This window comes from Helianthus annuus, chromosome 3, assembly GCF_002127325.2.
Source record: "Helianthus annuus cultivar XRQ/B chromosome 3, HanXRQr2.0-SUNRISE, whole genome shotgun sequence".
NCBI lineage: Eukaryota > Viridiplantae > Streptophyta > Magnoliopsida > Asterales > Asteraceae > Helianthus > Helianthus annuus.
In genome coordinates, this window is record NC_035435.2 from 171,394,992 (window position 1) to 171,408,081 (window position 13,090).

Genomic DNA, 13,090 nt, shown 5'->3' on the forward strand with positions numbered 1-13,090 from the left:
AAACCATATAATGAAAATGGTGTTGTAAGTGACTACATCGAGTTTCAAACCCTTTCTAGTTATTTCATCGAATACATGCATTGCCTCTTGTATATTTGAATTCTTGCAATACCCGTTCAACAAAGTGCTATAAGTTAGTGAATAAAAAATCGCCCTTGCTTTGATCATTTCACCTCGTAAAACAGTCTGTTGTGAATTATGATCAAGCTATGATAATCACATTGTTATATAAAAATGGAACTAGCTTTCACAAACTAGCAACATATCATTTAACTACAACAAACAAAAGTGTATAAGCGTTGTGGATTCATTATCTTCATTTCTCATCCCATAATTACTATCTCAGTTTCACTCCCAGTCGCACAAGCTAGGATCGTTCAATAATTCTTTTGGCACAAGCTTACCTAACAACTTAAGCATACTTCTATCTAGTAAACCAGCTGCGATATCATCTATAAATAACGATAAAGTCGAAGCATCAAGTGAGTAACCTCTATCATCCATTTCCTGTAAAAGCATCTCCACATCATCATAGTGCCTGTTCTTTAGATATCCTTGGAGTAAAACACGGTAAGTAACATCATCTGGCGGGCAGCCACTCTCTTCCATTTTAAGAAACAACAACTTTGCTTCCCCCAATTGACCTTCCCGACAAAAACCACTGATCATCACGTTATATGTACAAACATCAGGTTGCAAGCCTTTATCAGTTAAGTCATGGAAAAGATTCCTTGCAATGCGAAATTTCCCACATTTTCCCGCACCATCAATGAGGATATTGTACACAACAATATCAGAATTAAACTTGCTATTACCCACCAAGCGAAACAAAGAGAGCGCCTCTTCTACTTGATGATTGTTGCAAAGGCCCTCTAAAACTATTCGATAAGTGCATTGGTCTGGAATTAGGCCTTGTGCATGCATCTCATCGAAGAGTTTGCGTGCATCTACACAACGCCCAACCTTAAACAATCCTTGTAACATGGTGCTGTAAGTGACCACATCGGGTTTTAAACCTTTTCCAGCCATTTCACAATACATTTGCATAGCCTCTTCTATATTCCGATTCTTGCAATACCCGTTCAACAAACTATTGTAAGTAATAACATTAGGAACAAGACCTTTAAGCGTCAGTGAATCAAAAAGTTTTTTTGCTTTGATCATTTCACCTCGAAGACAGTAACCATCAATAAGTGAGCTATATGTCACTAAGTCTGGAGCCTTATCTCTCTCAATCATGATGTTGATAACAGCCTCAGCTTCTTCTACTTTACCTTCTTTGCAAAATGCATCAACTAATGCAGTAAAGGTTTTCACATTTGGAGAAATGTTCTCATCCTCCATTTGTTTTAGCATCTTTGAGGCCTCATCCCAACGACCAAACTTACAAAGACCACAAATTAAAGAGTTGTAGGTGATGACGTTTGGTAGAATACCTTTGTCTGATACCATTTCTTTTAAGAGCTTCAAAGCATCATCTATCATTTTATCCTTGCAAAGACTATCAATGATGGTGCTATATGTAACAATACTAGGCTTGCAGTTTTTTTGCTCCATCAACCTGAGCAAAGCAAGTGCTGTAACGTTATTACCGAACTTGCAAAGGCCTTTAATCATTGTGTTGTACATAACAACATTAGGTTCACAAAGTTTTTGCTTGACGAGCTTCTTGAATAACATCTCTGCTTCAAGAATCTTATCTTCATGGACGAGACCGTCTAAGAGTGCACTATATATAAACTCATTCGGTGCAATAGATCGTCTAAAGCAACAACCTAGGACTGCGAAACCATCTTTGGTGCGATACAACTGGCAACAACACTTGATTGCAATGCTCATAGTGTAATTACTAACAGGGACACCAAGGGAACACATTTGTTTGAAAAGGTCAAGAGAAGAAGAAAAATGTTTCATTTTAGTAACAGCAGTCAGCAACTGATTAAACTTAACAACAGATGGCAAAGGCTGTCTGTGTGACATTTCATCGAACAGTTTCAAGGCATCATTCAAGTTGGTAATTTTATGAATCAAAAAGGAAACATTGGAGTGAAGGGAAGCTTTATGAGTACCGGATTGGAAAGATGAGAGAGAATGAAGAAGGAAGGAGTTGGTACCTCCGAATTTGATGAAAGCTGTGCGATTCATCATCGTCTCCCCGGCAGGGAAACGGAGTTGAAGCTTCACCTAACTATCAAATGGCAGAAAGCATGTTTTTTTTTTCTTGGATTTCTAAAAAGCTCAAAATACTCACTCAAATCATTTTTTTTAAGGTGTGAATTAATCGTGAATATAAGGAGGTCTATCATACGTTATTTTAATCGAGTCCGCACTAGAGAGCCCCCTTGCAGAATAGGCCTCTAAACACACTCAAATCATGAAAACCTAGTTTACCTACGTGATATTTCTGGTCTATAACCTTTTTTTTATGAATAACCAACACAAGCCCAATCATCCGAGTAAGTCTAATAGCAAAAGACCATCAACGCCCATGAATACAGACGTTGTTGGTGACCCGACTCACCGTCCAAAGACACATTGTGGTAAAATAGGGTAGACCTAATGGCATACGGCCACCCACGCTCGTGAACGCAGACGACACTGGTGACATCGTACCGTTTCGACTAGTACCATTTCAACCCGGACCTTTCGTCTCAAACTAATTCGACCCGAATTGGGGTGGTGAGGGTCGGAGTGATAAATTCCAATTTATTTGAAAACAAACACATCAAAAATGGAATTGAGATTACAATTCCAACAATTTCTATTTCAATTCCTATATAAATTCTAATTCCGATTCCAAACATTCGGTGAACCGAACACATATTTAAAGTTTATTTTGTTCGCTTAATAACCTAAAGAGTTTGGACCAAATAAAAGCGTAAAGTTCATCTATTATTTTCTGGTTGAATTTTTATTTTATATAGTAATATTAACATAAAAAGTAATTCAATTAATATTTTAAGTTATATCATAGGCTTAAATAAAAGTGTAAAGTTCATCTATTATTTTCTCGTTGAATTTTTTTATATAGTAATATTAATACAAAAAGAATTTACATATATTAAAAATAGAATCGAATGAACAGTGAATTAAATATTATAATAATATATATACATATTTTTAATTATTTTATTATCTTCTTTACTTTTAACTTGGATAAGCTTGTGTCAACCGGTATTGATATCGAAAATACCGGTACAGTTATCGGTGCATAAAGTTAAAAACCGACACCAGCCGTACAGAAAACGCCAAAAGTCGGTTTCGAATTGATTTTGAAAATCTTTTAGTTCGGAAATTCGGTACTGCTACCCGTTACCATTTGCTCATCTCTGATCACGGGCACCGTACGAACAACAACGGTACCGTGCAACTTTTTTTTGTTACTTTTCTTCAACTTTTAATGATTTCTTTTTTTTTTTTCGTTTTAGGGGTAGGGATGAGCTCAGTGCCAACCAATAGCGAATCAGTACTGGTACCGAAAATACCAGTTACGGTACCGGTATATGAAGGTAAAAACCGGTAAAAGTCGTACCGAATTGGTACTTAAGATCTTTCGGTTCGGGAAATTCGGTACCGGTACCCAGTACCATCATTTGCTCATCTCTGACCACAGGTTTCATACGAACATCATTCCATATAACTTTTTTGGTTGATTTTCTTTTGATTATCTTTTGGTGTTTTTTTCTATATTTTCTTTTTATTCTTGTCAGCGGTTCCGTGCGCAACGCGATTGTAGTGATTTCAAAACATTGGTATTGGTACCGAAAATACCAGTTATGGCAGTTATAGTACCGGTATATGAAGGTAAAAACCAGTAGCGAACCGGTACAAGGAACACCAAAAGTCGTACCGAATTGGTACTTAAGATCTTTTAGTTCGGGAAATTCGGTACTAGTACCCAGTATCATTTGCTCATTTTTTACCACAGGTTTCATACGAACAACATCATTATCATACAACTTATTTGGTTGATTTTCTTTTGGTTATCTTTTAATGTTTTTTTTTCTATATTTTCTTTTTATTCTTGTGAGCGGTTGCGTGCGCAACAAGTTTGTGGTGATTTCAAAACATATGTAAACACAGACTAAACAATAAAAGACATTCGCCGCAACGCGTTGATAGTAGAAAACTAGTTCAATTAATATTTTAAGTTGCCAATGAGATGGTGGTGGAGTGGTAAGGGAGAGACTTGGTGTTCTAAGGGACTCAAGTTCGATTCCTGCTCTCCCCATTATTTTCTGCGGCACGTGGTGATGATGAGAGATTAGGCGAATAGGTGGTGATGGCTAGTTCGATCCTTGAACTGAGCGGGTTTTACCTCACCGCACTGTCATGCCTCCAGGCAAGTGTTCACGGGCTTTGGCCCTAGGTGAGGGTTTTCCCCGGTTCGGAGGCGAGTGTATCCCGATGTGGTGAATTTCGCCAGTAACCCAGTTGGAGGACTCGTTTTTTTTTCTAATTTAGTTAAACTACAACGTGCCAACTAAATAATGGGTTAGTTAAAGTTCATTATGTGCATTAAATCTTAGTGGCATTTTGGGGGTGAGATAAGAGGACCCGGGGTGGGTACGTGATACCAAAGTATCACGCGTGGAACAATACCACACACCGTCGCCACTCACATCCACCACGCGTGGAAGAGTTAACGCGTTGTGGTGGTCACGCGTTGAAAGTTTGGAACTTTGTGTATGATGGGTTGTACTCTAGTGCTGAGGAGTTGTACACTGATGGAATAAATAAAAAGGTTGTGATACCATCACTAATGATACCCCCCCCCCCCTTACATTTCTATCACTAGTGATAGAATATTGGGTGCTGACATGGAATGATTTGATTGGATAGTGGGAGTGATAGAAACTATCACTAGTGAACCACCCCTCCTCCCCTAAGGTTTAGGACCATCAGATCCTAGGTTCGATTCTCACAAGAGGGGTTTTCTCATATTCATTGGTTTCCTCCTGAATTGGTATATAGGCATTATTGCCTAATGGAGATGGAAATGATCGGGTGGTTCCGCTGGTGGCACGAGGATACTCCAGTGGTCCGTCAATGATCTAAATTTGCATGCCAGGGCGTTATTTTATACCACAACTTATTCATTTATAACTCGAATTTCAATTTCAACTAGATTTATCACCCGCCGCGATACGGCGGGGATTGGTCATATATGTATCACAGTGGATGAAAGTCCGATGCTTGTGACATTACATTCTTGTATTCACATCGCCTACCCGGGGATCGGTTATATATATCATAGTGGCTGATAGCCTGAAGCTTGTGACATTAGGTTCTTGTATTCACATCGCCTATAGTGTATACAAAATATTGTTGCATCAATTGGTAAACACCAGTTGCATTAGGAAGATAATTGGTAGAAAAGAGGTTTCCCAATTGTACATTTCTGGTACACGGTGGCGATAGGCGTTCCGGCTTATGTTAGTTTCGGCTGCATAATGTTCCTAGGTTGTAGCCCTCCCAAAAGCGGTTCCCTGTGTCATCATTCTTCACGCGTCCTCTTTGAGACGCGACTTGATTCTGCAGCATCAAGGAAAAAAGAAACATTAACATTAAGCAAACGCTGATGTCTTAAGAACGCAGTTGTCAACGACCGTAGTTGAAAGTACGAACCTGGTCTTCACAGTTCATACACGAACCTGCACAACTCATTGGCGCCTTCCTCGTCTAGTACACGTTTACGTCTTATCCCTTCCCTTAACTTATATTCTAACCCACATCGCTGAGGAGCCTGGTCTGCTGCCAGCGGTGGCAGCCTGTTTCGAAAAATCCCTATCTTGATATTTTGAGAGGACCGGATTATCTCAGAATTAGGAAACTGTCAGTCGAGTCGATTTGAGTATTATAAGTCAAAGTCAACTTTTGGCTTTTAAAGCTGAAAACGACTGAGAAACTAAAAACAAAAATGGGATATATAAGCTTACCACATATTTTGATGACGGTAAATCATCAGAAATCTGGTTTCGTGAAACATTGTCGGGCGCCACCTGACAAATTTCTTCTAGAAAATGCTTCTACTGCACCTCAGATTCTATCGATCATATACGCTGCACAAATTAAGCAACCTTGTAAAACACAGCAATACCTAAAAGCCCAAAATAGCAAACTGACCCACTAACCTCTCAATCAACTTAAAACAATGATAATTATGTATCCTTTGTTGTACATCATGCCCATCATCCCAAAAGCTATCATTTTACAAAAAAAAAAAAAAAAAAAATGATAATAATAATAATAATAAATAAAAAATAGAACAAATCACGTCATATCATCTAATAATCAACTCAGTCCACACAATATAATCCATATTCGAAAAAAATTACCAAATTAAGTACCCGAATGGGACGCTTCGTCAACCATGCTGGCATAAACCCCTCCAGCTATAACCACTCCAATGGTGACTCCTGTAAGTAACCTTCCCTACAGTTTCAAAATGACTAAATTAAAAACCCTAAATCTCTCAAAACATGAAATAAGAACTTATTTTATAAAATTAAGATGCAAACAAAAAGAGCTTACCATTCGTGTCGGAACCAATTCAAGTCTCTGACGTAGCGGTTGTTCAAGATCACCTTCAAGTTTCCCATTCTGTCTCTAGATCGTCCGATGAGAGAAATTGGTACCCTCGACGGAATCCTAGAAGCCACAGCCGTCACGGTCGCCGTCAACCACCACCACCAATTCGACGCGAGGGTGGCCGGTCGGAGACGTGGCCGGTTTTTCCATCACCGCCGCTCCTCTCTCTCTCTCTGTCGATCGCTGCTCTCTCTCTCTCTCTCTCTCTCTCTTACTACGAAAGAAAATGGAAAATGGGAAGCGGAACCCTTAACCACCACCACCTTCTACCGTTTGCCGCGTCAAAACCACCCGACCATCACCACCGCCAAGGTCCAGCGGGAGACCACGGCTCTGCTCTCTCTCAACCTCTACCTCCTCTTTGAAAACCCTGTTCTGTGTTCATATGTGAAGGGGTGGTGAGTACAGAGGCTGACATGTTTGGTGTTAAATACCCAGAATACCCTTCATTACTGTTCATTTACTTCAAAATTTAATATGTATGTATATGTATATAATTTCAATCTTTCAAAAGCTAATCTAGGCCAACAGTAGATTTTGGTAATTGGTGTTCCTAGTCACGATAAGGTCACCGTAACGACACATAAACCCCACTGTATATTAGTGGTACATGTAAAAAATCATGCACTACTCAGTTTTTAGCATATCTCTCAAGAATCATGCATACAAAAATACATGTACAGAACCGGTTTCTTTAACCTATCCCGATACTGAAACGATGCATGTCCTTCACTCAAACGGTACTATGATAAAATCGAGCCTTCCATGCACAAAACTGTCACCCAAAGTCCAAAAAGATAACGCGCCGTTAAAAACGTTGGGGACAGAACTGGCGCAAGGCGTTATCCTTTTGGACTGAAGTGCCACGTTTCAAGAATGTTGAGGACGGAACTGGCGCAAATTTTTTTTTTTTTTGGAATGAAGTGGCATTTTCCACCAACCACAGGGAGTCAGGGACGAAAATGACAGTTAACTCTAATCTTTAAAATGGCTTATGGGTACCCCTAATATATACATGTTTGCTGTACAAACATGAGCCTTTAGCTTGGTATACAAATTAGGTAAATCTAATATCATTAAACGTTCATGAAGTATCGAAAATTTACCCTTTGGAAGTGACTAGAATATCGAAAATTTACCCTTTGGAAGTGACTAGAATATTGTTGGGTTCAACTGCTCCTGCATCATGTCCTTTCCGGCTAATATTGCTTCTGAATTCTCATCATTCATGTGTCTTTTCAGACACCTTTCTGAAACTAACGCATCAAAAGAACACTCAAGAACATAGTGACTCTATTTAAAAAAAAACATACAATTTGGTTCATAATGAAAGATATCCACATAGAAACCATCAATTTGGCATTATGGCCCAGCGAGAAGTCAATTGTGAAACTTGACAAGCAAATTGGTCAGTTACTGGTAAAGAAATCTGGGCACATCAAAATTGAGAAGAAACAAACCTATTTGCAGGTGCTTGCATACTACACAAAGAACTAGATTGCTAATAAAACCCACGCCTAGACCTGGCAAACGGGTTGGGTTGGGTCGGGTCGGGTCATGGGTCAAAGCGGTTCGGGTCAAAATGGGCTCGGGTCAATTAAAAAAAGGGTTGTTTTCATGTTTTGGTTCGGGTCAAAACGGGTTCGTGTCGGAACGGGTTCGGGTCGGAACGGGTTTCGGGTCAGAACGGGTTTCGGGTCAGAACGGGTTTCGGGTCAGAACGGGTTTCGGGTCAGGTTTTTTTTTAACACAAAATTAGATACACTAAATGATATAAAAGCCATCACGTCAGGTACCAAGAAACCTCTTAATCCATATCAATACATCAGTTCACTAAAGTACATTAAATGATGTAAAGATTTAATAGATTTGGGTACTATTTCTTTCGATTAACATTTGGCAGCTATCAAACAGAAAGCATAGATTTATAATTACAAGAACACTAAAGGAGCATGCATCTTTAAGAAGCATCTTGCTGGAATTATCACATCAAAAGAACACTAAAGGAGCAAATACCTATTTGCAGATTCTCTTATTATGCTACATAACGATTTGGATACCTGATAAAATCCATAGCCTAAGAACAATGCATTGTTTTTTTTTTATCTCAGCAACAGTACCTGCGTGCAGTACTCTAAAGGGTTGAGCAGAAGAAGTGAAAAGGCAATATGATAGCATACTAGTAACCTTGTCTGAATTAGGATCAAGCTAAGACACCTACATAGTTATATTAAACTCAAACTACCATATAAATTGATAAACTTTGAAACATCATGTATCCAGAAGCAAAAAGTAAAACACAAAGAAGATGTCGCGGCTAGCTTTTACAAACTACCAAACACATGAACACCAAATAGAATTTGGTAGAGATTTCTTGCTTTCCGCATTTTGCAAGTTATAATCTTCATTTTACATCCCACAATTACTATCTCAGTTTCACTCCCAGTCGCACAACCTAGGATCGTTCAATAATTCTTTTGGCACAAGCTTACCGAACAACTTAAGCATACTTCTATCTAGTAAACCAGCTGCGATATGATCTATAAATAACGATAAAGTCGAAGCATCAAGTGAGTAACCTCTACCATCCATTTCCTGTAAAAGCATCTCCACATCATCATAGTGCCTGTTCTTTAGATATCCTTGGAGTAAAACACGGTAAGTAACATCATCTGGCGGGCAGCCACTCTCTTCCATTTTAAAAAACAACAACCTTGCTTCCCCCAATTGACCTCCCCGACAAAAACCACTGATCATCACGTTATATGTACGAACATTAGGTTGCAGGCCTTTATCAATTAGACCTTGGAAAAGAATCCTCGCAACATCTACTTTCCCATATTTTCCTGCACCATTGATGAGGATATTGTACACAACAATATCAGAATTAAGCTTGCTGTTACCCACCAAATGAAACAAAGAGAACGCATCCTCTACTAGATGGTTGTTGCAAAGACCCTCTAGAACTATTCGATAAGTGCATTGGTCTGGGATTTGGCCTTGTGCATGCATCTCATCAAAGAGTTTGCGCGCAGCTACACAACGCCCAACCTGAAAAAATCCTTGTATCATGGTGCTGTAAGTGACTACATCGGGTTTTAAACCTTTTACAATCATTTCATGAAACATTTGCATTGCCTCTTCTATATTCCGATTCTTGCAATAGCCATTCAATAAACTATTGTAAGTAACAACATCAGGAATGAGGCCTCTAAGTGTAATGGAATCAAAAATCTCCCTTGCTTTGATCATTTCCCCTCGAAGACAGTAACCATCAATAAGTGAGTTGTATGTCACTAAGTCTAGAGCCTTACCTCTCTCAATCATGATGCTGATAACAACCTCAGCTTCTTCTACTTTGCCTTCCTTGCAAAACGCATCAACTAATACATTAAAGGTATGTACATTTGGAGAAATGTTCTCATCCTCCATTTCTTTTAGCAGCTTTGAGGCCTCATCCCAACGACCTAACTTACAGAGACCACAAATTAAAGTGTTGTATGTGATGACATCTGGTAGAATGCCTTCCCTAAATACCATTTCTTTAAAGAGCTTGAAAGCATCATCTATCATTTTATCCTTGCAAAGACTATCAATGATGGTGTTGTACGTAACAATATTAGACTTGCAGTTTGTTTGTTCCATCAGCCTGAGCAAAGCAAGTGCTGTAACGTTGTTACCGAACTTGCAAAGGCCTTTAATCATTGTGCTGTACATAACAACATCAGGTTCACAAAGTTTTTGTTTGATGAGCTTCTTGAATAACATCTCTGCTTCAAGAATCCTATCTTCAAGGACGAGTCCGTCTAAGAGTGCATTAAATATGTAGACATCAGGTGCAATAGCTCGCCTAAAGCAACAGCCTAGGACTGCAAACCCGTCTTTGGAGCGATACAACTGGCAACAACACTTGATTGCAATGCTCATAGAATATTCATTAACAGGGACACCAAGGGAACACATTTGTTTGAAAAGGTCAAGAGAAGAAGAAAAATGTTTCATTTTAGTAACAGCATTCAACAACTGAGTGAAGTGAACAACAGATGGCAAAGGCTGTCTGTGTGACATTTCATCGAACAGTTCCAAGGCATCATTCAAGTTGGTAATTTTATGAATCAAAAAGGAAACATTGGAGTGAAGGGAAGCTTTGTGAGTACCGGATTGGAAAGATGAGAGAGAATGAAGAAGGAAGGAGTTGTTACCTCTGAATTTGATGAAAGCTGTGCGATTCATCATCGTCTCCGGCAGGGAAACGGAGTTGAAGCTTCAACCTAACTATCAAATGGCAGAAAGCATGTTCTTTTTGTATTTCTAAAAAAACTCAAAATACACACTCAAATCATTTTTTTTTTTTGCAGGTGTGACTCGTAAATATCGGGAGGTCTGGGTTCACGCTAGAGAGACCCCTATTCAGATCCCCAAACACACTCAAATCATGAAAACCTCGTTTTCCAAATAAAAGGGGTAGTCAGGCAAAGCAAAAGCGGTGATCAGAGACAACCAACCCATAAAGATATAGGGTAAAGTTCTTGTACAAATAATCTTAACATACTAAACATACAAATTGAAGGAAAACTCAAAAAGATAAGGTGGCATTTTTGTAATTATCAATAACTATCAAAGTTACTCTACAAATATACCTAAAAAAACCTAAACCCCCCCCCACCCCCCAAAAACCTAACCCCCTCACCCCCAAAAACCTAAAAAAACCTAACCCCCCCCCACCCCCCACCCCCAAAAACCTAAAAAAAAACCTAACCCCCCCCCCACCCCACCCAAGCTAAAATGCTAAAAACTAAACCCCCCAAAAAACCTAAAAAAAAAAAAAAAAAAAACACAAATTATTTTATTTTATTTTTTTAACATTTTTTATTAAAAAATCGCTACTTTTAGTAGCAGCCAAAAAATTTTTTTTTTTTTTTTTTTTTGCTAACGAAATGTAGCGATTTTTTAATAAAAAATGTTAAAAAAAATTTGTGTTTTTTTAGGTATTTTTGGTTGTAACTTTGATAGTTGGTGGTAATTACAAAAATGCCACCTTGTCTTTTTGGGTTTTCCTTCAATTTGTATGTTTAGTATGTTAAGATTATTTGTATTTGATCTTTTGCCTAAAGATATAATTGTCATTTATTACCTTACATTTTGTTATACAAGTTTTATCAAACTTGATCCATGATATCTTAAGTACAATATTCGATTATAAAGTTAATGTGATTCGTATACAAGGAGAGCATTTACACATGCATAAAAATCACCAAGAACATACAATATAGAGGTGGCAATCTTGACCCAAAGGCTTTCAAGTGGGTTAGTTTGGGTTGCTTTTAAAATTATATGGGCTAGTTTGGGTAAGATATTTTAACTAAACGGGTCACAACGTGGCGATTGAAATTCCATCTTGTTATTTTCGAGTCAAAGCGGGTCGACAACTTTAAAGAAATGGGTCGATGCGGGTTAGCACCTTAAAGAAACGGGCCAGATTTCGGATCAGAATGGGTTTCGGGCCGGCACAAGTATCCACACAAGACGGGTTACGGCACGAAATAGGTGTTGGATTGGAACGGTTTTAGTTCGAATTGAGTTTCGGACCGAGACGGGTTTTGGCACGTGGCGGGTTTTGGATCAGAACGGGTCAGTTCGGATCGGGTTCGGGCCGACATGGGTTTCCGCACGGGACGGGTTTCGGATCGCAATGGGTTTTAGGCCGACACGAATTTCCGCACGGGACGGGTTTCGGATCGCAACGGGTTTTATGCCGACACGGGTTTCCGCATGGGACGGATTTCGGATCGCAATGGGAACAGACATTACTTTTTAAGTGTGAACATTCAAGTGTGAACATTACTCTAGCTGATGATCGACCACCACCCTACGATCCATCAACATGTTTTAAGTGTGAACATTCAAGTGTCCATTGGCATAACACATCTTCATATGTATATGTTAAAAAATGGATGTACCTCTACTGATATTGTACCATATTTGAAGCCATTGACATTTCACTGTAATCCTGATAATTACTATAATTAGTAATTTAGCATACCATAGTCGATACAAACACCAAAAGTTTCCAAGACTATCTGATGCTTTATGCAATGAATTAGGTTGCAATCCCATGTGTTTACACGTTGATAAATGTAATATTATATAATATAATGGTTCGAAAGGCATATATCGATGGCAAATTGGTTGTTATCTCTCCCTTCTGGTCATAGTCCGTATGTCAGACCCAACAATCTTCAGGTTCCTACGGATCTATTTTCAAATTTCGTGATATTTTGAATTTTGTGATATTTTTTTAATATCGATATCTGTTTGCAACAGATCCTCAACAAACCGATCTTTTAAACCAAACCTGTTTCGGTCGACCGGTTATCACAGTTGATAAAGATAAATAATGGTTTCAGTTTACTTTAGAGGAAGCCTTTTATCTATGCTTTTCTCAAACATGTATCAAGATAGATAGTAGACAGTGATCATCATGCAAAATCAGACAACG

At 38.7% G+C, this 13,090-nt stretch overlaps 2 protein-coding genes across 3 annotated transcripts; both read right to left on the reverse strand.

Annotated features, from left to right (window-relative positions):
* Positions 1-348: 348 nt before the first annotated feature.
* On the reverse strand, positions 349-2,148 carry LOC110945121 (putative pentatricopeptide repeat-containing protein At1g12700, mitochondrial). Its single transcript, XM_022186758.2, has one exon. The coding sequence runs from the start codon at positions 2,146-2,148 to the stop codon at positions 349-351; it is 1,800 nt and encodes a 599-aa protein (XP_022042450.1).
* A 3,195-nt stretch (positions 2,149-5,343) lies between these two features.
* Positions 5,344-10,986, reverse strand: LOC110864251 (putative pentatricopeptide repeat-containing protein At1g12700, mitochondrial). Of its 2 annotated transcripts, none has more exons than XM_035987766.1 (7): positions 7,731-10,986; positions 6,535-6,966; positions 6,351-6,435; positions 6,135-6,203; positions 5,940-6,062; positions 5,629-5,833; positions 5,344-5,535 (listed from the first exon to the last, which is right to left on the reverse strand). In XM_035987766.1, exon 1 carries the CDS (start codon positions 10,825-10,827, stop codon positions 9,028-9,030), a length of 1,800 nt encoding a protein of 599 aa, XP_035843659.1. In that variant the 5' UTR covers positions 10,828-10,986; the 3' UTR covers positions 5,344-5,535; positions 5,629-5,833; positions 5,940-6,062; positions 6,135-6,203; positions 6,351-6,435; positions 6,535-6,966; positions 7,731-9,027. The 2 variants fall into 2 exon arrangements, with proteins under 2 accessions (XP_035843659.1, XP_035843660.1); XM_035987767.1 differs by having other exon boundaries at positions 6,339-6,435.
* Positions 10,987-13,090: the final 2,104 nt, after the last annotated feature.